This window comes from Gobio gobio (genome assembly GCF_949357685.1).
Source record: "Gobio gobio genome assembly, chromosome: 20".
Lineage (NCBI taxonomy): Eukaryota > Metazoa > Chordata > Actinopteri > Cypriniformes > Gobionidae > Gobio > Gobio gobio.
This window is the reverse complement of record NC_137113.1, coordinates 41,913,315-41,936,401: the sequence shown is the minus strand read 5'-3', so window position 1 is coordinate 41,936,401 and position 23,087 is coordinate 41,913,315. Positions and strand designations below refer to the sequence as shown.

The following is a 23,087-nucleotide window of genomic DNA, read 5'->3' as shown; positions in this document are numbered from 1 at the left end:
GTGGGAAAGTTATGAAATTTTGCACACACATAGAGGACAGTCTGAAATGTCACCATAGCAAATTTGGAGTCTCTAACTCAATCGCTCTAGCGCAAGCAACTGTCCACAGTTGCACGTTTGTGCTAATAACTTTTGAACTGTAAGGGCTAGAAACAAAAACAAATTTTCCTCTGATTCCTTGGCTTAAGACGGCAACATTTTCCCGCCAAAAACAATACTATTCGAACTCTTCGTAGACGGTTGCTCCATTTTTCATGAAAATCAAATCAGATCATCTTCAGACTATGCTGGCAAAAAGTTTTCAAAAGCTTTTTGATTAACCCAACCATTCTTGAATAACGCGCAAACAAATGAGAAGAAGAGCATGCCAAATTGGATGTGAGGCTATTTCTCTGCAACGCTTTAGCGTATTCTAACCAAACGTGGTACTTGTGTCATCACAAGCAAGACCTGAGGCTTCTTGCTGCGTTTCGGCACAGCGCCAAATACTGGTCCGGAGATTGCAAAATGGCTATTTTTGCTTATTATTTCTGAACGGTTTGGCCAAAAATATAAAACTGGACTTATTAGATTCAGGGCAGCATGCCGAGTTGAATGATATCCAATTTTACCATATCGGCCACTTTGGGCGAAATGCTGTATTTTTTTTTAAAGCATTAGCATATCATTACGAAAGTCGGTATGAGTCAACAGCACAATGCCCTGAAGAAGCCTGAGAAGTTTTGAGACAGTGCCACCTAGTGGTGAAATCAAATATATGCTCATAACTCCAACAATTTAGCTTTAAAACAACATTCGGGAATATCTTCAACACCATTCGAGACGAAACCAACATAGGAAATTCAGAATCATAAGTTGTTAGCTTAACATTAAAAATGTAAAATGCCAAATTTTGATTGTAACACCGTGTCCTAACTAGAAGCGATGTGATAGGATTCCAGCCTCAAGCTAATTTGTCTGTCCACACCAGACGCGATGCAACTACGAGATGCGACCACAGCCAATCAGAAGAGTGTGTGGGCGGGCTCTCGGGACAAGTGTAGGCTATCCGGTTGTTAAGTCTGATGTCACGCGGCATACCATCTCATACCACAAGAAAAACAACAAACGGTGCTAATATACACACACACAATGTGGTGTAATACTACAAAAAATAAACAATAATCATAACCTCAATCTCCATACCAAAATTCCAGATGGCCAGACAGTGATAAATCTTTTATAAATCGTTAAAATATTAATGTCTGCGACGCTGTGAGCACAGAGACTATAGTGTAGACTGTAAGTATTTAAAATGTTTAACTTTTTAAAATGTTTGATGTTTAATATGAATAAATAGCACTCATAAACAGCCGTCGATGGCATTCTCAAGTGAGTTGTCGACTTAACAAGCGGATGGCACCAGAGATTAATCTTGACGGCACTCACAAGGAAATGGATAAGTACATAATCAAATTCACAAATATTTCACCATTTAAACATTACTAAAAATACATACAGAGTTACTAAATCAATCTTTGTCATAGAATATACTTGTTTGTTCACAGTTTGAACGTTCTTTTTCGATATCTGAGGTAAATTATCCATTGCTGCTTTTAGTATGAATACGTTACAAAGCTGTGAACACTAAGTGAAATTCAAAGTCACACTTTGAATAAAGCACACACATTAAATAAAGCACATAAACATTACCTGAGAAGATTATCATTGCCATGTTTTGTGGTTGGTATTCCAGCCGCGACGTTGCAAAAATAGAGACCGTTTCTAACATAGAATAATTGTGTGTCGCCATTGCGGCTTGTTAGGACAAAATCTCAAATTAACATTTTATCGTATGTCGCGGCGTTGTGTCGCCTGTAGTTAGGACATGGTGTAAGTGGCAAAAAATGCAGTCGTACTTGGGTAATTTTTTTAAGTACTCAAACTTAAACATGTCTAACTTCTAAACGAAATGAGATATTTTCACCAAATTTGACACTTATTTATGGGCACACTCTGAGGACACATAAAAAAGTGATGGGATTGTGCCTGTTGGTGGCGCTATAACTATAAAATATTAAATTGCCACTAATTACAATAAAGTATATGAAATAAAATGCTATATTTTACTGATGATTTTACTCAAAGCTTGCTGCTTTGTGCTTGGTCCCTTAATGGCTGCTTGCAGATATATTTATTATTATTATGACATCTGCTGCCACTGCTAAGTTGTTAATCTTTATAACTGTTAGCCTGAAGCTGTCCTGATCTGAAGCTTTAGCATAGCAACCCAGCCAAACCCAAAGGATTTTCAGCACAGCTGATGGCAGGCCGGCTGTTGTTGACATTCAGGTGGCCCAGCAGTTAGCATCTGATTCCTCTGTGTAATCAGGTGTTAATTAGTCATAACATTTCATCTTTCATATGTTGGGCAGCCTATAGTGTACAACCATTTGCTGATTTTTAATGGGAAAAAAATATTTAAATGTCCTTTGCCAGCAATTAAGAATATTAAGATTTAAAATACTTTAGTGTTTCATTGTATTGTATCACAACACTGAAAAAAAGGATTTTCTTACTTAGTATTGTTTTTTGTCTTGTTTTCCAGTTACAAATACCTAAACATTTTTAAATCAAGATACATTTACTTGAGAAGGAAAATGACTTAAGATATTGGGCCCTATCTTGCACCCAGCGCAATTGACTTTGTACACCGACGCATGTGTCATTCCTATTTTGCACCCGCGCAAAGCGCGCTTTTCCCTCCACAGAAGCACGTCGCTAAACTAGTGAATGAACTTGCGCTCCCTGGGCGGTTCAGCGCAAAAAAGGTGGCGTGTTCCGGCGCAAACAATCCCTGGTGCTATTTTGCTGTTCCATTAAACAATTGCGCCACTGACCAGAAAAAGCGTTGCGCGTTGTTCATTATGCTATTTTAAGGGCGCATGCTTGACCATAATGTATAGCGTGCACAACGCGCATACACTTTGCTCATGTAATCTACACAGATGCAACAGTTATTTTTGCAAATCATAAATTGTTACACTAAAAAAATATTAACACATGAGATGACGGAAATCATTGTGGTGTGCCACGAAGATGTGAAAAAATAGGCATAAATCTAGCTTACAAATGATTCAGGCTAATTGTAATAATTAAGGATAAGACCTGTTTGCCCAATAGTGGCAAGACATATATGTATATAAGGACATCTGACAAATTGGTTTGTCCGTCAAGAACCAGGAAAAAAAATCGACTGAAAAACTGAAAAAACTGAAAGACTGAAAAAAAAAAAAAGACTGTGAAATCACCTTTACCATAATGTACAACATTACAACTTCACTTCTCTGTCTTTCACTGCTCTTACAAGAACATCAGTCTCCTCGGCTGTGAACCGCTCCTGGCGTGCGCCTGGTAAATACGCCATAATAATAGCAATCCATAATGGAACTTGCGCACCTGCTTTTAAAGGGAATGTTGGATGATGCTCGGATTGGTTTATTCACGTTACGCCCAAACCACACCTATGAATAATGAAGCTACTTCAGACCAACCCATTTTAGATTTGCGCCGGGCGCAAGAGCCATTTATCCCGCCGGGAAAATAGCAACAGCGCCGAGACCCGCCCACAAAGTTACTTGCGCTTCGTGCTTTGACTCTTGCGTTTCAGATCGTTAAAATAGGGCCCATTAAGTCTTGTTTTCTGACAAATATATCAAAATCAAGTGAGTTTATACTTAAAACTAGAAAAAAAGAAACCACTAGGCCTAAGGCTGTGCCTGAAATTGCGCCCTATATAAATAGGGCATTATTTGAAGGGACAGCCATTTGTAGGTGTATCAGAAACTGTAGTGGACGTTATCGAGTGCACTCATTCAATTCCATAATGCACCGCAATAACGAGTGTACGACCAATGTTCGCTCAACGGCTAGAGAATACCCATAATGCACTGTGAGGGCCATGCCGAATGAATTCCCGCGTCTCGCCAGAAGATGGCTTCCCTAGCTGAATCATCCATCCATTTTCCGAAATACATTACAGGTATAAATTCCTTTTTAATTGATTATTAAATTGTTTAATTATGATTTATACATGCTAACGTTAAAGTGGCTGCATTAAAGTAAATTTTTTATGCCCTTCTGATGACAAAATGCTCGTCACGCGCACTGTGCGCTGACCCTCGCGTACTCATAGAAAGTGATGTGCTTTGGCCTTAAGCCCTTGATCACTTGGAATTTTGGTTGCATTGTGGTCTATGGATCTGCCTGTAGTGTACATGTTAAGTGTCAAAATCGAGGGGTCAAGGGTTTGTCCAAATAAACTTTCCTCGCCCACTTGAAGGTTGAACGCACTTGAAAATGATGGCGGGGATTCCCCCGAGGAGAAGTGCTTAGGGAAGTTCACGAGTCTATGTCTAAAAGTGGAGTTAAACGCAGCCCTGGACAGAGTTCATGATAAATCTTTTCATTACTACTGGAGCTGCCAGTTTGCTACGTTTCAAATGATTATTAAACAGCAAGCACAAACTATGCAAAAGCGCACTGCACTCAGTGTCTGAATTCACACACTCGTTTTTATTCACTCCTTCAAATGGATTATATTAGTGGAGTAATGTAGGGAATAGTGAATGAGGGTATAGGGGGTGATTTTGAACACAGCCTAAGACTGTGAGCATGAATTACAAAATAAAAGACATGAACAAAACCCAAAACCAACGTTACACATAGGTTTTTGCTCACGTCACAGTGTGGTATATTTTAAACTATATCTGCATACAATGCAGTACATTCCCATAAAGCAATATACTATATAGAAAATCTACTTGATTGCTTGTATCGTCGCAAAATGTAAACTATATTATAACTCTACTCTGCTATAAGCCATGAAGATATTATAAACATTTACAGTCAAACCTGAATTTATTCAGACACCTTCACTATTTTCTCACATTATCACAGTTTATTCGCTATAGATTAGAAAATTATAATAAAATATGACAAGAATATGTCAGAACAAATTAATCTTGATAATGTCAGATAACTTTGATAAAAAGGTGTGTAATGGATTACAATCAACCAATCAGCTGTCAGCTGTCAAATTTACACAATTAGACAATAGCAGTTTAGGTCAACCAATGACCAAGCAATGCTTCATTGTGTTCAGTCTGTGGTGTAAAAGGTCGCATTAGCAATAAAAAAAAAAAAACACTTCAGGTCAAAGTGTCTGAATAATTTTGTTCCCAAATTTTTATACATTTTAGTGGTAGTCACTGTATGAAACATTTTTGGATATAATATGTCACAGTTGACTTTATTTTGCTATCCTCACTAACTATAGTGTCCTGCACACACTAGTAAAAAATCTGGTGTCTGAATATTTTTTGGTTTGACTGTGCATAACATTTGCATTAAATTAATTTATTACACGGCTCTGTGGAATACTTGATTCTGATTGGTCAACCGCGCATTCCAGCGGTATGTTATTCCCAGATAACAACTGCCAAAGTGAATAACACACCGCTCATCCGGGTACTACGAGTACTACTTATATGCTTAATGTGTCACTCCGCTGCCGGTGACTGTCTGGCGCCATCTTGTGACTGAAAAACACGTAACCACCACGGGTTACAATGGAAGACTTTTCAGCATTAATTTCAACATATATGGTTAAAACAAATCTTTTCAGCTATGGATAAAGGCTTAAAGCAGTTTGGAACTGTTTTTCTTTGCGTAAGAGCTAATAAAATATTTAAACTCAAGACAATATTTTGTGTCTAATTTACTTGAGACAAGTAGCCATGTAATAAGCGGGATAATGTACATCCAGCCGGTTGTTATCGCAGAATAAACCCGACAGAGTGATCAGGATCCCCGCGAAGCGGACCCCTTATGGATCCCTTAACAGACACTTTTATCCACAGTGACTTACAAAAGAGGAAAAACAATCGAAGCAATTTATCCAACAAAAGGGCAACAATTGAATAAGTGCTAAGGCAATTCTCACTTAATTTAGCACAGTGCATGCAGCAAGGATTTTTCTAAGGTGAAGGTGGTGTGTTAGTTTTAATGGGTCTAGTGTTCTTTAGCAGTTTCTTGAAAATGTCTCAAGATGCCGCTGGTCGGGTGGAATTAGGCAGGTCTGCTTTGCATCAATGTATGTTTTTAAAAACTCTGTACAAAGAAATTTTACTTGGCTTGACTTTTTAAGTGAAAACTAGCCTGCTTACTTCATGTGTTGTTACAGAACAAGGAGATGCAGATGAGCTGCTAGCAGCTGTGCACATAATTACCATATTGGAGCTGCTGACTGTATACTTCCTCTTAGGTTATACATAGAGAAAAGGAAATGGCCTGTCTTAGCGAGCTAACAAAAGCATCATTACTCAACATGACCCATGGCTAACATACATTTCACACACACACTCCTCATGTGGTTACCCTCTCTTGCACTTGTCTTCTGGACAAACAGGCTGTGCAAGCCAAAGCTGCATGTTTAGTGCTGCCTTCTATTTACATCGTATGACTGGAGCCAGCAAACAACGGTTTTGATCTTTGCTGTGTGCCAAGACCCAGCTCAAGTGAATGTCTTGGCGCACAAGAAACAAACAGCTGAGAAAGAAACACAGTGATAGAAGCTAAAGATCCACGTGGGAGCTTCCCACCTATACTCTGTTCTAGTGATTGATGGGCCATGACCCAAAATGAGGTCACAAGTCTGTTCTGATCGGAAAACAATGTTAAATGCAAATAAGAAAAAGCAGCTAACAATACACAACCGTTCAAAAGTTTGGGGTTGGTGAGATTAAAAAAAAAAAAAAAAATTAGTTTCTTATGCTCACCAAAAGTGCATTTATTCGATAAACAAAATACAGTAAAAACATTACTATTGTGAAATATTACAACAAATTAAATAGTTGTGCAAAGCTGCATTTTCAGCATCATCACCACAGTCTTCAGTGTCACATGATCCTTCAGAAATCATTCTAATATGATGATTCGCTGCTCAAGAAACATTTCTTACTAAGTTTAAAACAGTTGTGCTGCTTAATATTTTTGTTGAAATCATGACACATTTTCTTTTCCAGGATTATTTGATAAATATAAAGTTTGTGCACAATTACCATCGCACACCTGTAGGTAATAGATAGGTGCGTAGGACAAAGGATAACCAAATCCAAAAAATCTCAACGAATAAAGGGAAATCCCGCACACTATCAGTACTTGCAAAAAATATGAAAACGTTTTATTAGCAACGGTCTACTGACCTTCATCAGGCATATACATCGTATATGCCTGATGAAGGTCAGTAGACCGAAACGTTGCTAATAAAACATTTTCATATTTTTTGCAAGTACTGATAGTGTGCGGGATTTCCCTTTATTCGTTGAGATAAATATAAAGTTCAAAAGAACAGCATTTATTATATTTTGCAACATTATAAATATCTTTACTGTCACTTTTGATCGATTTAAAGACCCCCTGTGGTGAAAATTAAGTTTTTAATATTGTTTATATGTCTATGTGGTCTTTTTAATATGCTTTAAGACAAACCATGTGCAAACTCATAAGTCAACACCATTGCTGAATGTTTTCTCCTTAAATCTGCAGTCTCAAAAACACGGCTTGTTACGTCACAAACTACTTTAGTACTTTAGCATATTAGCGAGTCTCAAAAGAAGCCAGGTAATCCCGGTATATTTTTCTGTTGATATGACAAATCGGGTACATTCAGCAATATAGCGGGTGAATTATGAATATGATGTATATTACAATGTTATGATGAACTATGACGTTTTGTGATGTTCAAAGCATTTCTAAGGATGCTGATTTTTATAAGACAGACTGAGATAATTGGAACATGGTTTGTGTAACATTAGCAACATATTATTAGCTGTTTGATAATGTAGTCAAGCAAAAGACTAATCGTATTAATTATTGTTATGTGTCCGCCGTTGTGGAGCGTGATACATAAAATGCATCACTATTCTGATACATTGACTTCTAGACGAGCCTGTGTGAGTGAGTGGAGGCGGGGCTTATTTGCATATTCATGAAGTACATGCAGCAAGGGTGTAGAGTTATGCTGCATTTTTAGTTGAAAAGTTGAAATAACATAATTGCTGTAATGATTTAAAGGTAATGTTTAAATATGTCATTTTGGTGATCAAAGATGAGTTTTAAGGGATAAAATTATTACATGAGTTTTTGCTGAATAAAATTAAAGCTTTCTTTTTAAAAATCTTGACCTGACCTAAAATTTTTAAATGGCAGTATGTAATCACAAATTCAATAGGCTTATCAACTTTTTTCTGAAGCAAGTAGAAAATCCTATATCTTTTGTTGTTGGTGTCAAAGAATGTATGTCAAACTCTGTATTTTGGCAAAAATTAATTTGATGCCAAGAGGGATATACCCTAATCCTAAATGTAGGTTCCAATGTCAAATTTGGATATACATTTTTTTACATTTGTATGATAACTCTTTCCCTGCCAAAAACCGAATTTTCCGTTATTTGTGAGAAAACTTTTCTCCGCCAAACTTTTCTGGGTTTCCGTGTTTTCACTGTTATACGCTAGGGGACGCTATTACGCATCTTCTGAATGAGTACATAATCTCCTGATCAAAACACAGGAAAAGAAGACGTAAAAAAACGTATGTAATCAGATGCATATGTAAAATAACGTGATCATCAACATTAAAGGTGTCTTGAACTGGCTTTTTAAATTTTTTATACTGTTGTCTGAGGTCAACTTATGACGTTTGCATGGTTTTTACATTCAAAAACATCATAATGAATAAGTAATAGGCTATTTTCTACCCTGGTTTTGAGCCTCTCTCCTGGAACGCTCTGTTTTTATGGGCGTGCCTCACTGAAGACTTGGAAGTAAACGCCCACTGCTATGATTGGATAACAGTTTCGCATAATAATGAGTTTCGGCTCCCCCGTCAGTACATGTGGGAATTGTTTTGAAAACTTCCAATGTGGAGAAACGGCAACAGGAATCCGCCCACAGGGCTCACAAAATATCTTTATCAAACAAACACAATTATTTATCTCTCATCCACCTGCAATTAATATGAATGTTATTTTTTATTACTTGGCCTGCCCGATCGGTGGATATATCCGCGAACTGCGCATCACACACACACACACACACAAGCCAAGCACGTGCATCAGCAAAACGTCGCTGCAGACAAATCTCATGTTCAAAACTTCTGCAGCATAATCAGTAGATATCAAGCGATCTGTAACAATGCAATACTATCACATATGAAAAACATGTTTTACTCACATAAGTGTGTTGCACCATTCCTGTGTTTTAATCTCAATATGTCTGCAAATCCAGTCTCGACCTGTGTCTTGTTTACAAGCGATTCCGCGGTGAAATGAAGCGAACAAACGTGCAACGTCTTACGCACGTGAGATGGAACTTCATTAAAAATAAAGTTCAACCACACATTCCTAATATTAGAACCTGAAGGAAGCTTATGGAGCGATTGTGTTCTTCCACAACCAGGCACAGCGCAATATCTTGCTATCTTCGGCATGTTTATTGCTCTGTAGCGCGATCAGTTTAGCTCCACGAGTCGGTGGGCTGGCTTGAGGCGGCATTTCACCACACAATGACGTCAAGGGTTGGCATATTCTGAGATCGAGCGTTTGCTGGGCTTAGTGTCAATAAAAGCTTTTCTTTGACTAACAAGCTGGGGCGGTTCTAGACCCTTTTTAGGGGGGCCCCCCTAAAACGATCAACTATCATGTTATCAAAATTTATTGAAAGTGGGAATCACAGAATCAACACCGGCCGCCACATATTGCGTGTTGTTGTAAAAAATTGTACGCTATTTAAAACACACATATTCTTTCAGCTGCATTTCCTTTCCCTGCTCTCCCTCCATCTCTCTGTCACTCACGCGCGTCTCTCGCTCTCAAATTGCCAAACCTGCTTTTGATACGAAACAAAGTCTAAGCTTTTAAATACAAGAAGCTAGATTTTATATATATATATACATATACATATACATATACATATACATATACATATACATATACATAGCATGCTCAGATATTCATACAACAAAATATTCTATGGGCCATTACATTTTTGTGAAAATGAGTGGCTGGCAACTTTTTTTTAAAAACGCTGGCGGGGAAAGAGTTAAAAGGGTATACTGAGCAAAACCAGAGGGTCCTGAAGCAAAATAAGCAGAATACTTCACAAGAACATAGACCCATTGAGCACTGGCATGAGTTGCATCTGCACTCTAAGTTTAGTGGGCTGGATGAAAAAAGTATGCTAGAGTGTAACACGGGAAACCAAATATCAGTGGCCTCATTTGGCATGCAACTCTGATGTGCGATGTGAAAATCACAGCACCTGCTTCTACTGGTGTGTTTCTCGAGAAGCTTGATGTATTTCATACATTAGGCTGATATGTTGTCAAATGGTCTGGGCATTTTGCACTAGGATGTAGCTGAGTGCCAAATAATGTGCGCTCTGGGGTATTAATATAGTATCGTGACACTATTATGATTAATATAGTATTAAGTAACTTGACTAAGGAGGATTAATTGTTCATGAAGTATTCTTGTTTTGGAGCTTTAAAGACACCCACATACCTTAACAAATTAAGTGTCAAAAATATTTTAAGTACTGAATCTGTGGAAAATATACCATACTGTGAGTTGAAATTATATGTCTTTATTCTCATTAAAAAGACAGCTTTTTCTTGGTATGATTGGATAATTTATCTTCATAAAAGTATGCCTGGTTTTGCTTTTCCTCTATAATACTAAATTCTCAAAATGTAGATTTTTAAAAAGTGGCTCAACAACATTTGTAGATTTGTTGATCACAGATGAACCAACAACACTCTGCCTTTTTCTACCTGTCTTATCTCTTGCACTTTTATTTTATTAATAATTCTCAGCCTGTGTAAATGAGGCCAGCCATGGCTGCTGTAACTATGTGCTAGTGTGCTTCGATCCTAAAGATAGCATCCCTGCCTCAGGCTTCCAGACAACATCATATTTAATGAAACTTCATTACAACAGAGCCTACCTAAACCTGACTGTGTATAACTTGGAAACCAATTATTTGCGAGACTAGATTAATACTGAGGCTACGTTCAGACTGCAGGCAACTGTGGCTCAAATCAGATTTTTTTGCTCATGTGATTCAGTGCTGTTTTTGTCATGAGAGTGTGAACAGCACAAACCACATGGAATGTGATCGTTTTGATTCTGATTTGTGCCACTTCTATATGTGGTCCTAAATCCGACACAGGTCAAATGTTTTGCAATGCGACCGACCGCAGTCTGAACAGTCATATCAGAATTCATGCGACTTGCGTCACTCTAGATCGCAATTTGTCACAATTCTGCACTCAGACAGTTGCGAAAGGTAGTCAGTGAAGGAAAGTGATGTGTCAGAGCTCACAAGTATTACAGTGACAGCTCAATATATACAAACAAAACATCATAAATGTTTAAAAAAAATTTGCATCCTTTTCTTTGTTTTTTATATTGCCTGGCTGCGCATAAATTCACTGTCTTCGGCGGCAGATCACACAATAAATAAACAAGTAATCATTTACTCAGTCCAGTCCATGATCTATTCACACTGGAATCTGATATTGGCCACATTTAAAACCACAATATGAACAGCTATACAAAAAAATTGGAGCTCGTGATAAATCGGAATTAAGCATTAAAGGGTTAGTTCACCCAAAAATGAAAATTATCACAATTACTCACCCTCAAACTATTCCAGATGTATATGACTTTCTTCTGTCAGCCAACCACAATCGTAGTTATACTAAAAAAATATCCTGGCTCTTCCAAGCTTTATAATGAGAGTGAATGGTACCTTAGATTTTGAAGCTCAAAAAAGCACATGCATCCATCATAAAAGTAACCCAAGGTTAATAATGGCCTTCTGAAGCAAAGTTATGCGTTTTTGTAAGAAAAATATCCATATTTATAACTTTACATACTATAATTTGGCCGTCCCTGAGTCTAGTTCCGGTGAAAGAGTGACCTCTGACCTGGCGCTTGATGTAGGACATAGGCGTAGCATAAGCTTAGGTGAGAGTAGACGACTCTCGCGGTTCAAACAAATAGGGCTGGGCAACAAACAAAAAAAACGTAAGAATTCTCGTTTTAGACTTCTAATTCTGTAACCTACTGCTCTGAGACTCAAAGGTTGAGGATCCAAATGCAGCTTTATTGAAGGGTAATCCACAATCGTAGTCAAAAACAGGCAAAAGGTCATACACAGGCAATCAGTCCAATCTGGCAAACAAGACAGGAGAGACAGGCAAATGGGTAATCCACAGAACAGGCAAGAAATCCAAAACTAGAGACACGAAACTAGGGAAAACGCTCCGAAATGCAGTATACAACAAACAAGACTTTGCAGTGAATGACAGAGTGAACATGGTTTATATAGGCTGGGGTAATGGGGTAATGAGGTGATGAGACACAGATGCAAACAATGAGTGAAGATGAGTCCGGGCAAAGGATTATGGGTAATGTAGTCTTTGATGGAATGATAATAGTCTGAGGTGGAGTGCCCTCTGGTGGACTACACGGGCACTCACTGGTGATTGTGAAAAATTTGTGTTGTTTTGCTCTATCCTGAGCTTCCACGTTTATCTATACATTATTCATTGGGGTCAGAGATCACTCTTCGACGAAACTAGACTCGCGGATGGCCGGAAGCTTCAGAAGGCCTGTATAAACCTCCTGGAGCTGTATGGATTACTTTTATGATGGATGGGTTTGCTTTTTGGGTGTCAATTTCTAAGGTACCATTCACTAATAATAATAATTTGCTACATTTAAATAGTGCTTTTCTAGGCACTCAAAGCGCTTTACATATGGAAGGGGGTAATCTCCTCAGCCACCACCAATGTGCAGCATCCTCCTAGATGATGCGACGGCAGCCATATTGCGCCAGAACGCCCACCACACACGAGCTTATGGTGGAGAGGAGACAGAGGCCAATGGGCAAATTTGGCCAAGATGCCGGGGTTACACCCCTACTCTTTTTCCGAAGGACATCCTACGATTTTTTATGACCACAGAAAGTCAGGACCTCGGTTTAACGTCTCATCCGAAGGACGGTGCTTGTTACAGTATAGTGTCCCCATCACTATACAGGGGCGTTAGGACCCACACAGACCACAGGGTGAGTGTTTGGCTGAAATATAAAGTCATATACACATAGGATGGCTTGAGGGTGAGTAAACTATGAGATAATTTTTGGGTGAACTATCCCTTTAAGGCAGGGTTTCTCAAACTCGGTCCTGGAGGGCCACTCTCCTGCTGAGCTTAGCTCCAACCCTAATTAAACAAGCCTTCCTGTGATGTTTTCTAGTGATCCTGGATACCTTGATTAGCTTGCTCAGGTGTGTTTGATCAGGGTTGGAGCTAAACTCTGCAGGACAGTGGCCCTCCAGGACCGAGTTTGAGGCTTGCAGTGGGAACATAGCGAGACTTGAGACTTGAATAATGTTAGCCAAGATTAGATCTTCTCTTTTTTTAAAAAAAAAAAGAAATATGTATTTAATTATAAAGTTGATCACTTTTTTAGCTTAACTGTGTTCATTTACAATTAACTTGTAACATTGCAAGTATTCAGATCGGATGTATATCTGTACATTAACATTTGGCTGACACTTTTATCCAAAAAGACTTATCATATATATTTTTCCATGAGTGTGAACCCCTTGATCTTGGCATTGTTAGCACCACACTCTACTACTAGCTACATGAACATCTTATATATCCTGCCACGCTCATTCTTACCTATACTTCTCAGGTGCTGAATCTGTTCCTGGCCCTGCTTCTCAGCTCCTTCAGTGGGGATAATCTGTCTGCAGGCGATGACGACGGTGAGAACAACCTTCAGATCGCCATTGGTCGCATCACCAGGGGTGTAGATTGGCTCAAAGCCTTCGTCGCCAGTATGGTTCAGCGTAATCTAGGAAAGAAACCTCCCGACAATAATGAGGGAGGAGGGGAAGGAGACCTAGAACTATATGCTTTAAACCACCTGGATGAGGGAAAAATGGCAGATGGCTTGAGCAACTGTTTGTCTCCAACACTGACTGTGCCTATTGCTCGTTTTGAGTCCGATGTTGAAGTGGAAGAGGACTCGGATGAATCTTCTGATGAAGAGGACAGAGAGGTAAGGGGTCATATCTTAGCAATCAACGCTACTTCACTCTCCTTCCATCAATGTCTAGAATAGTGTACACTGCAGTGTACCATTACTCTTTAAAAACAGCTTGCTCCAGCGCAAACCCCCCAGGATTTACTAAAGACACGCAGTGAAGAATTAGTGCTGAAAAGGCGTGGGTACGGTTATTTTTGCGGCCGAACTGATTGCATATGCATTTGTAGGAGTTTCCCTTTCAGACGCAACATTTATAGGAGGAAAGTATTTAAATTAATCATGCAAGGTGATTTACTAAGGTTTACGCTCGTCAATTTACTGGTGTTTTCCCCATTATTTACCACCCCAAAAAAGCATGTCTTAAACCAGATGCTAACTGGTAGTTTGCATTGGTCATTATGGAAATGATCCGGCTGCATTTGTGTTCATTAATTTGCATGTTGTCTATAGATCACGTGCTGAACTTTCCACTCCCATCAGCGTTTTTTGGAATTGCGCTCTTGCACTAGTTTGCCATTTATAAAATCTGGCCCTTGAAATGAAAATGAAATTTACTTGCCATGAAAAGAGTTTTAAAGACATCAAATGTCTGTATCGTACCCTTAAAATGGTAATTTTGGCCTATCCCAACCCAGTGGTAAATAAAAAGGTAATGTGACAGTCACGTTCTGTTTAGTTTTTATTGTCTTGTTCTGTTTAGCTTTGAGTCATGTGCTGCGTCTCCATTTGCATACTATCCATCCTAAATAGTATTCGAAATTAGAATTAGTGGGTCCCAAATCGTAGTACACTCTCATAAAAAAGGTACAGTGGAGGTACAATGTTCCTTGGGGAACAAAACGTATAACTGTACCTTTAAAGGTACTGTAGAAAAGGCCCCAAAGTTATGTTAGTGTTGCTATTATTTAGTACAGTTGACCATAATGTGCTTTATGTTTCACTTTCACTCCTGTTTATTCAGTGCGTGTAATAGGGTAGCAAAAGCGCGCGCTGGTTTGTATACTATATCTGACGTCATGCAGTTAGTATGCAGTACGATAAAGATGGTCAGTCGGTTGTCACGCAGTTAGTATTCAGTATGATAGAGATCATCGGTCGGTTAGATTATAATTGTGAGTGACACTTTCCTCAGAGTGTGCGTGAATGAGAGAAAAACCACACTCGACATTACACTCACCTTTAAACTCACTTATACAAGAAAGAGGAAGGAATAAACAGAATAAAAAGAATTATCTCTCCTCTCTTCATTTCACTCTCTGGAGATTTGGCCTTAAGTGGTGTTCTGGCCGACACACCTGAGTGAACCTGGTGATAAACCCAGAATTAGCACCTAGACTGAACGTCTACCCATTATTACTTATTACTTCACTTCAGGTACACAATTGGTCCTTAGGGTACATTTACCCCTACAATTAAACATTGGCAGGCAAGTTCGGTCCTAGAGAGTTGCTCCTGCAGAGTTTGGCTCCAACCCTGAAAGACATCTATAGAAGCTCTTATTGAGAATTAACAGAGGTTTCGATGTTGTTTTTATTGAAAATATTATTGTGATCAGTGTTTCGTTTAGTTGGGCAGTTTGACTCTTTTTATGTGAGTTTGTGGTTTTTGTTACAGTGTTAACAAAACACATAATCTGTTCAAATCAAAAGAAGCCATAAACAAAAATTGTCATGAAGAAAAATGATTGACTGAACTGACTAAAACTATTAATAAATAATATTCACCAACAATACTTTCTTGCCAAAGATCAAGCATTCTGAATTTTGATTTTTAAATATATTCTAGGGGGAAAAAAGTTTAGCCGCACACAGATATAAAGAATCAGCAAATGAATCTCAACAATGGTGACATACTTAATGCTGCAATGCATGCTGGGAGCCATGAGTTTTATACTGTGGTGGCTTAGTAGGTTTGGAGCTAAACTCTGCAGGACATCAGGTCTCTAGGACCGAACTTGCCTACCCCTGACTTAGAGGTACAAAAATGTACCCTTAAGGGTACCACCCCAGTGACGGCCACTTTTACCTTAAAAGGTACAATTTTGTACTCTTTTTTTTGAGAGTGTATGTTGAAATGAGTATTCCCATGAGACCCGGGTGGTCTACTTTTTCCAGTTAGATTCTGAAGTGTTCTGAAGAAATTGGTGTGGAGGAACTTGACTGGAGTCCTGACCTCAACCCGATAGAACACCTTTGGGATGAATTAGAGCAGAGACTGCGAGCCAGGCCTTCTCGTCCAACATCAGTGACTGACCTCACAAATGCGCTTCTAGAAGAATGGTCAAAAATTCCCATAAACACACTCCTAAACCTTGTGGAAAGCCTTCCCAGAAGAGTTGAAGCTGTTATTGTGGCAAAGGGTGGGCCAACTCCATATTAAACCCTACGGATTAAGGATGTCATTAAAGTTCATGTGCATGTAAAGGCAGTCATCCCAAAACTTTTGGCAATATAGTGCATATTTATTTACTTAATTTAATGAATATTGTTAGAATGAATGTGTGAAATCACATCTCATATTTTGCAGTGTTCCCATTCGCTCTCTTTACGTCTTTTCCTGCACAGGTCGCTCTTAAAGATGACGACTCTTCGGTTTGTAGCACAGTGGACTACCAGCCTCCAGAACCTGAGCCTGAGCCCGAAGAGGAAGAAGAACCCGAGCCTGAAGAGCCAGAGTCCTGTTTCACAGAGGGTGAGCATGCATGTTTCTGCATCTTACCAGTACTCATAATGAATATTAATGTTCAAGGCACCACTTCAAGACTGCAGGTTCTTCAAGGTCAGAATGTTTTTCTCTTTTTACCTAGGTTGTGTTAAGCGATGTGCATGTTTGAGCGTAGACACCAAAGAAGGATGGGGGAAAAGGTGGTGGAACCTCCGAAAAACATGCTTCACCATCGTTGAGCATGACTACTTTGAGACCTTCATTATCTTTATGATCCTCCTTAGCAGTGGAGCACTGGTATGTCTGTCCATACTGAGCCAATGCTTATCTCTGCACTATAGTTATGTTATTACATATATTACATCTATGCAATATTAAATCCTTCCTAGTTTCATTTTATGGAAATGGGAACTTATAAATCCGGATGCTCGTTTGATGCATCCGTTTTTTCATTCTGTCAGGCTTTTGAAGATATCAACATTGAGCGCCGCAGAGTGATCAAGATCATTTTGGAGTATGCTGATAAAGTCTTCACATACATTTTCATAGTGGAGATGTTACTGAAGTGGGTGGCATACGGTTTCAAGACCTACTTCACTAGTGCATGGTGCTGGCTGGACTTCCTCATTGTGGACGTGAGTTTACCTGCAAAATTTTCATCGTAACCCTTATCAGCGAATACTTGTTGGATGCCAAAGTTTGTGTGTGCTGATTTGCTCACCTGTTATTTTATTGAAGGTGTCTCTGGTCAGTTTAACAGCCAACTTAATGGGCTATTCTGAGCTTGGACCAATCAAATCTCTCAGAACACTCAGGGCTCTTCGACCCCTTCGAGCGCTATCAAGATTTGAGGGAATGAGGGTAAAGAATGACTCTCTCTTCTTTTATGTGTACTTGTGTGTGATTCTTCTATTCTAGAATAAAGATCTGAAGTTGACCTTGATTATCCTTTAAGTGGATTTTGATATAATACTGTATGTGATGTTGTCGTTTTAAGGGTACAATCGCAAACTTATTAAAAAGTCCCACAATGCACCATAAAAACCAGGGAGCATCTATGCGTACTATAGGTGCGTCCCAATTTGCGTACTAATGCACTATGCTATGACGTTTTTAAGTATAAATAGTGTGAGGAGCTTTATTTCCATTTTTAGAACATTTTCTTAATTTTTAATGAAAGTAAATGCCTTTCCGATGTGATATGTGATGAGAAAAGGGAGAAGAGCGAACTCTGCAAAAGGCAGATTCGAACCCGGGTCGATCGTGTCAGAACCAAGATCCTTAAGCCTTACTCTGTACTAACTACGCCACTGAAAGCATTGCAATATGTGAGTCTTTTTTTTAAAAATCGTGTTTGGTCCAACCAGGCACGCTATTTATTCAGTGAAAACTGTGAAGTGTTTGATAACTATTCAATTTCTGTATATTTCCTACCTGTTAGATCAAATATTTAAAATATATTGTCTTTATGTTGTTTCTACATTAATTTGGATATTGAATGTGAAATTATTACAATATAAAAATATAAAAACTTTAATGTTAGGTGCGATTAATCACGATTAAATACAGAAAGATGTGTGCTTAATCAGTCTATTTTTTAACCAATTATAAAAATTGTCCGAAAAATATAAGTTATGCTGTTGTTTATAAATACCATTAGTGGCATTGTACAAAGAGGATGTTATCATGTCACCATCAGTGTCCCAATGTGAAGTGAGCAAGAGTCCTTACTGTCCTTACCAGCACCCAAACTCATGTACACGATGCACCCTCACATTTGTTAACACAAGTTAGCAAGCAGTCAATTGGTGGTTTGGTGTGATAGTAATGAAAGCAGTAATGGAAACACAAAATACCAAAAATACCAAATGAATGGAAATGTGATTCTTTTAAAAGTGTTTAAGAAAAAAAAAGTAGAATTTTCCTGATTTTGACATTTTTAAGTTGAAAATAAAAAACGTCTCCGGTTACGTATGTAACCTAGGTTCCCTGAGAACAGGGAACGAGACGCTGCGTCAGCTTGACGCTACGGGGAACGCCTCCAGCGTGACAGGTGTCTGAGCTACAATCGAATCACATCAGTCCTACTGACCGGCGACAGCCGATGATGTCATCAGGGTGCGACCAGGAAGTATAAAAGGGCGCCTCTGCCAACATGACACCGCCCTTCGTCTTCAGGGACTGTCCGGCAGGCAAACCCTGAGGCATGGCAAAGCGACGCAGCGCCTCGTTCCCTGTTCTCAAGGAACCTAGGTTACATACGTAACCGGAGACGTTCCCTTTCGAAAGGGAACTCGCGCTGCGTCAGCTTGACGCTACGGGGAACGAAATACCAACGCCGCCATGCCGAGGGGAGTGCATGCCTACTGGCAGTGACAACTGTCAGAACAAACAAATTCAACTGAAATGCCTGAACCACTCCCCCTCTGGTCACATAAGGCTGTCAGTGACAGTAAGTAAGTAAGTAAGTAAGTAAATTTATTTATAAAGCACATTTAAATTCAGCTTACACTGACCAAAGTGCTGTACAACACAATCATAAAATACAATAAAGATAAAATAAAAATAATAATAAAATTAACAGTCAAAATTAGAGTAAGAAAAAACAAGAAAACATTACTAATCCATAATTTAATAAGCAGGAAATGCTAAAACGTAGAGATATGTCTTAAGTCTAGATTTAAAAACAGAAACAGAAGGAGCACTCTTAATGTCGGGTGGCAACTGATTCCATAATCGTGGAGCAGCAACTGCAAAGGCTCTATCACCTTTCGTTTTAAGTCGTGAACGTGGGACATATAAGAGAGCTTTATTGGCTGATCTGAGGGACTTAGGAGCTGAATTCAAATGAACAAGATCGGAGATGTAAGATGGGGCTTGTCCGTTAAGAGCTTTGAAAACAATCAGCAGAATTTTGAATTGAATTCTAAAATAAACGGGAAGCCAGTGAAGAGAAGCTAAGACTGGAGTGATATGATCACGTTTTTTTGTACAAGTTAACAGTCTGGCTGCTGCATTCTGAACCATCTGTAAACGTGCCAACGAAGATTGAGGAAGACCATGGTATAAAGAATTACAATAGTCCAGCCGTGATGTAATAAATGCATGAATAACTTTCTCCAAATCTTGAAAGGAAAGAGTCGATTTAAGTCTGGAAATGATTCTCAATTGATAGTAGCTGTTTTTTACAACTGAGCTAATTTGTTTTTCAAGACAAAGCTCAGAATCAAAAATAAAACCTAAATTTTTTGCATGTGACTTAACATATGGAGTGAGATTATCTAAGTGACTAACTATAGAGTTTCTGGTTTTGGAGGGACCAAATATAATCACCTCAGTTTTCTCATTGTTAAGCTGGAGGAAGTTATTTGCCATCCAGCATTTAATATCCTCAAGACAGTCCAAGAGAGGCTGCAGAGAATGTTTAGATTTCAACGGAAGGTACAGCTGGGAATCATCAGCATAGAAATGAAAAGAAATCTTATATTTCCTAATTATATTTCCAAGTGGAAGCATATATAAGTTAAAGAGTAATGGCCCCAGAATGGACCCTTGAGGAACCCCACAAGACAGAGGGACAGATGAAGAGGAAAACTGGCCAATAGCCACAGAGAAAGTCCTGGACCTAAGATACGACTCAAACCACAGTAGTGCTGTATCCTTAACACCTACCCACTGTTCAAGACGTGACAGAAGGATATTGTGATCCACCGTGTCAAAAGCAGCGCTCAGATCCAGTAAAATTAAAACTGCATTTTCACCAGTATCAACTGCAAGTAACAAATCATTCATGACTTTTAACAAAGCTGTTTCAGTGCTGTGATGAGTAGTAAAACCTGATTGAAATGGTTCAAGTACCTGAGTTGAATCCAAAAAAGGTAGTAACTGTGATAGGACAACTTTTTCCAAAATTTTTGAAAGAAATGGCAATTTTGAGATAGGACGATAATTATTAAAACGCCTTACATCATCATTGGGCTTTTTAAGCAACGGCTGGACAACTGCATGCTTTAAAAATGCTGGAACAATAGCAGAGACTAAGCAAGAATTAATTATCACTTGAATGGTAGGACCAATAGTCTCAAAAGAACCTTTAATGATGTTGGAAGGAACAACATCATGGGGTGATGTTGTAGATTTCATCTGCATCACTAAGTTCCTCAGATCAGAAAGAGACACTGGCTGAAAACTATTGAAAGTAGCTGTGTTAACTGGACTGTCAAGCAGAATAATAGAATGGAAAGGGCTGAGGGCTGATCTAATACTATCAATCTTTTCAGTAAAAAAACTCAAAAATCTCTCACAGATATCAAGAGATGGTTCAACTTCATTAGAGATGTGAGGATTAATAATTGAATTTATAGTGCTGAACAAGATTTTAGGGGTATGAGAATATTTACTAATAATATCAGAGAAGTATTTAGCTCTTGCTTTTTTAGCTGCTTTCTGAAAATTTTCCAAGCAGTTTTTAAAGATTTCAAATGAAACCACAAGATGATCTTTTTTCCATCTCCTCTCTGCTTTCCGACAAATTTGTCTAAGCGAACGAGTGGAGTCATCCAACCATGGTTGTGGTTTAAATTTTGGGCATTTATATTTAAGTGGTGCTATCAAATCCAAAATATCAGAGCATGAAGAATTAAAAAGAGAAATTAAATTTTCTGGACTTGAAGAATGCTCAGCAGCAACTGAAATTGCTGTTGAAACATCATTACTATGATACATGTCAGAAAACTGATTTGCAGTGAGAGAATTAAAACAACGAGAATAAAAACCCGCAGTTTTAGCAGTACACATAGACAGCATTCCCTACGGTCATAGCCCAAGCTATAAGCCTGAGTAGGAAGCTTCGAACACTTAGAGAAGTTCTACCCAGGCCGCTCAAAGGCCTGGATCCAACCCATTCGAAAGAAGGGGGCTCCTTTAAGGGAATGTGGCTAGGGGGCCCTAGGGCGCCCCAGCCAGCCACTACTGCCACCAAGGAGGCCTAGCTTGGTGCCTTTTTTAACGGGCACTTCAGCCGGGCCATCCCTGTCTGTTCGATAACAGGGCCTCTGGACACTCGCCTCCTGAAGAGGCATCCAGTCCCAGGGACTGCAGAATGGCAGTGGCCTCCTCGGACCGGATCTCAGAGACGGGAATCCTGGAGAGCAGCACTCAGCTTAGCGCTTTCTACCCTTGCCAGCGAGGCAAACCCTTGCAATCCTAGGATCTACTGAGCTATTATCAGATAGAAACACTCAGGAGGCCAGACTGGCCTAAAAACTGATCTAATTGGGAGGCCACCCTAGGGGCCTACGACCACCCGATCAGGCCCAGGCAGCCTTGGCTCACATATGACCCTTCCGAAAGGAGGGGAGCTTAAAGGGGGCTGCCCGGTAGGTAAACCAGGTTGCAGGCTGAAATCCCCTCCTTGGGGATCAAGTAGCAGAAGCGACACCAGTCGCGCTAGGGTGACCACTAGCTGTCAGCATCATGCCAGTTAAAAGTCTTTGTACTGAGAACCAAAGACCCATTAGGGAGGCCTAGTGAGGCCCAGTGTATGCCAGAGAAGCCTGAGATGCTCAGGAACTCGCTTAGAGGGAGGCCTGGCGAGCCCTGCTACCTGATAGCAGTTGAAGCCGACTGTCAAAGTAGCTGGAAAACGGAGACTCGTTTTCTCAGGGAGGCCTAGTGAAGGCCTACTACCTGAAGGTCAAGCTACACCAGCTAGCCGAGTATCCTGACTCGGGAACTCGCCCTCAGGGAGGCCTAGTGAGGCCTACTACCTGATAGCAAGCCTTAGGGAGGCCTGGAGGGGCCTACTACCTGATAGCAAGCTATGCTGGCTACCCGAGCATCCTAACCCAGGAACTCGCCCTCAAGGGAGGCCTAGTGAGGCCTACTACCTGATAGCGGGCCTGCAGGGAGGCCCAGCGCGGCCTGCTACCTGCTAGCGACTCGTGCTAGCTGTTTCTCAGGTGACTGGAGCCCAGGAACATGCCCTTAGGGAGGCCCGGTGAGGCCTACTACCTTACGACCAGTCTTAGGGAGGCCTGGTGCGGCCTACCACCCATCAACAGCTTAGCAGCCCATGCTAGCTGACACAGCGACTGGCGATAGGGAGCCTGCTTCCAGGGAGGCCTAATGGGGCCTACCACCTCACAGCAGGCCTGCAGGGACTGCTTCCTGGTGACAGGAGTGAAAAACTGCGATGTTATAACCTTGGGCTGACAGTAGCTTCTCTGCTGGCTGACAAAAATAAACATCTAACTGCTGACA

General features: G+C 39.8%; 1 protein-coding gene across 1 annotated transcript in view; it reads left to right on the top strand.

Moving 5' to 3' along the window:
* Positions 1–23,087, top strand: part of scn4aa (sodium channel, voltage-gated, type IV, alpha, a) — a gene marked incomplete at its 5' end in the record, with an annotated part of 62,122 nt that overhangs the window by 23,633 nt on the left and 15,402 nt on the right. The window contains 5 exons of the mRNA XM_079801209.1: positions 13,806–14,174; positions 16,727–16,853; positions 16,969–17,123; positions 17,288–17,461; positions 17,565–17,687. Of these exons, the coding sequence (XP_079657335.1) occupies positions 13,806–14,174; positions 16,727–16,853; positions 16,969–17,123; positions 17,288–17,461; positions 17,565–17,687 (948 nt within the window). The remainder of the gene's footprint in view (positions 1–13,805; positions 14,175–16,726; positions 16,854–16,968; positions 17,124–17,287; positions 17,462–17,564; positions 17,688–23,087) is intronic.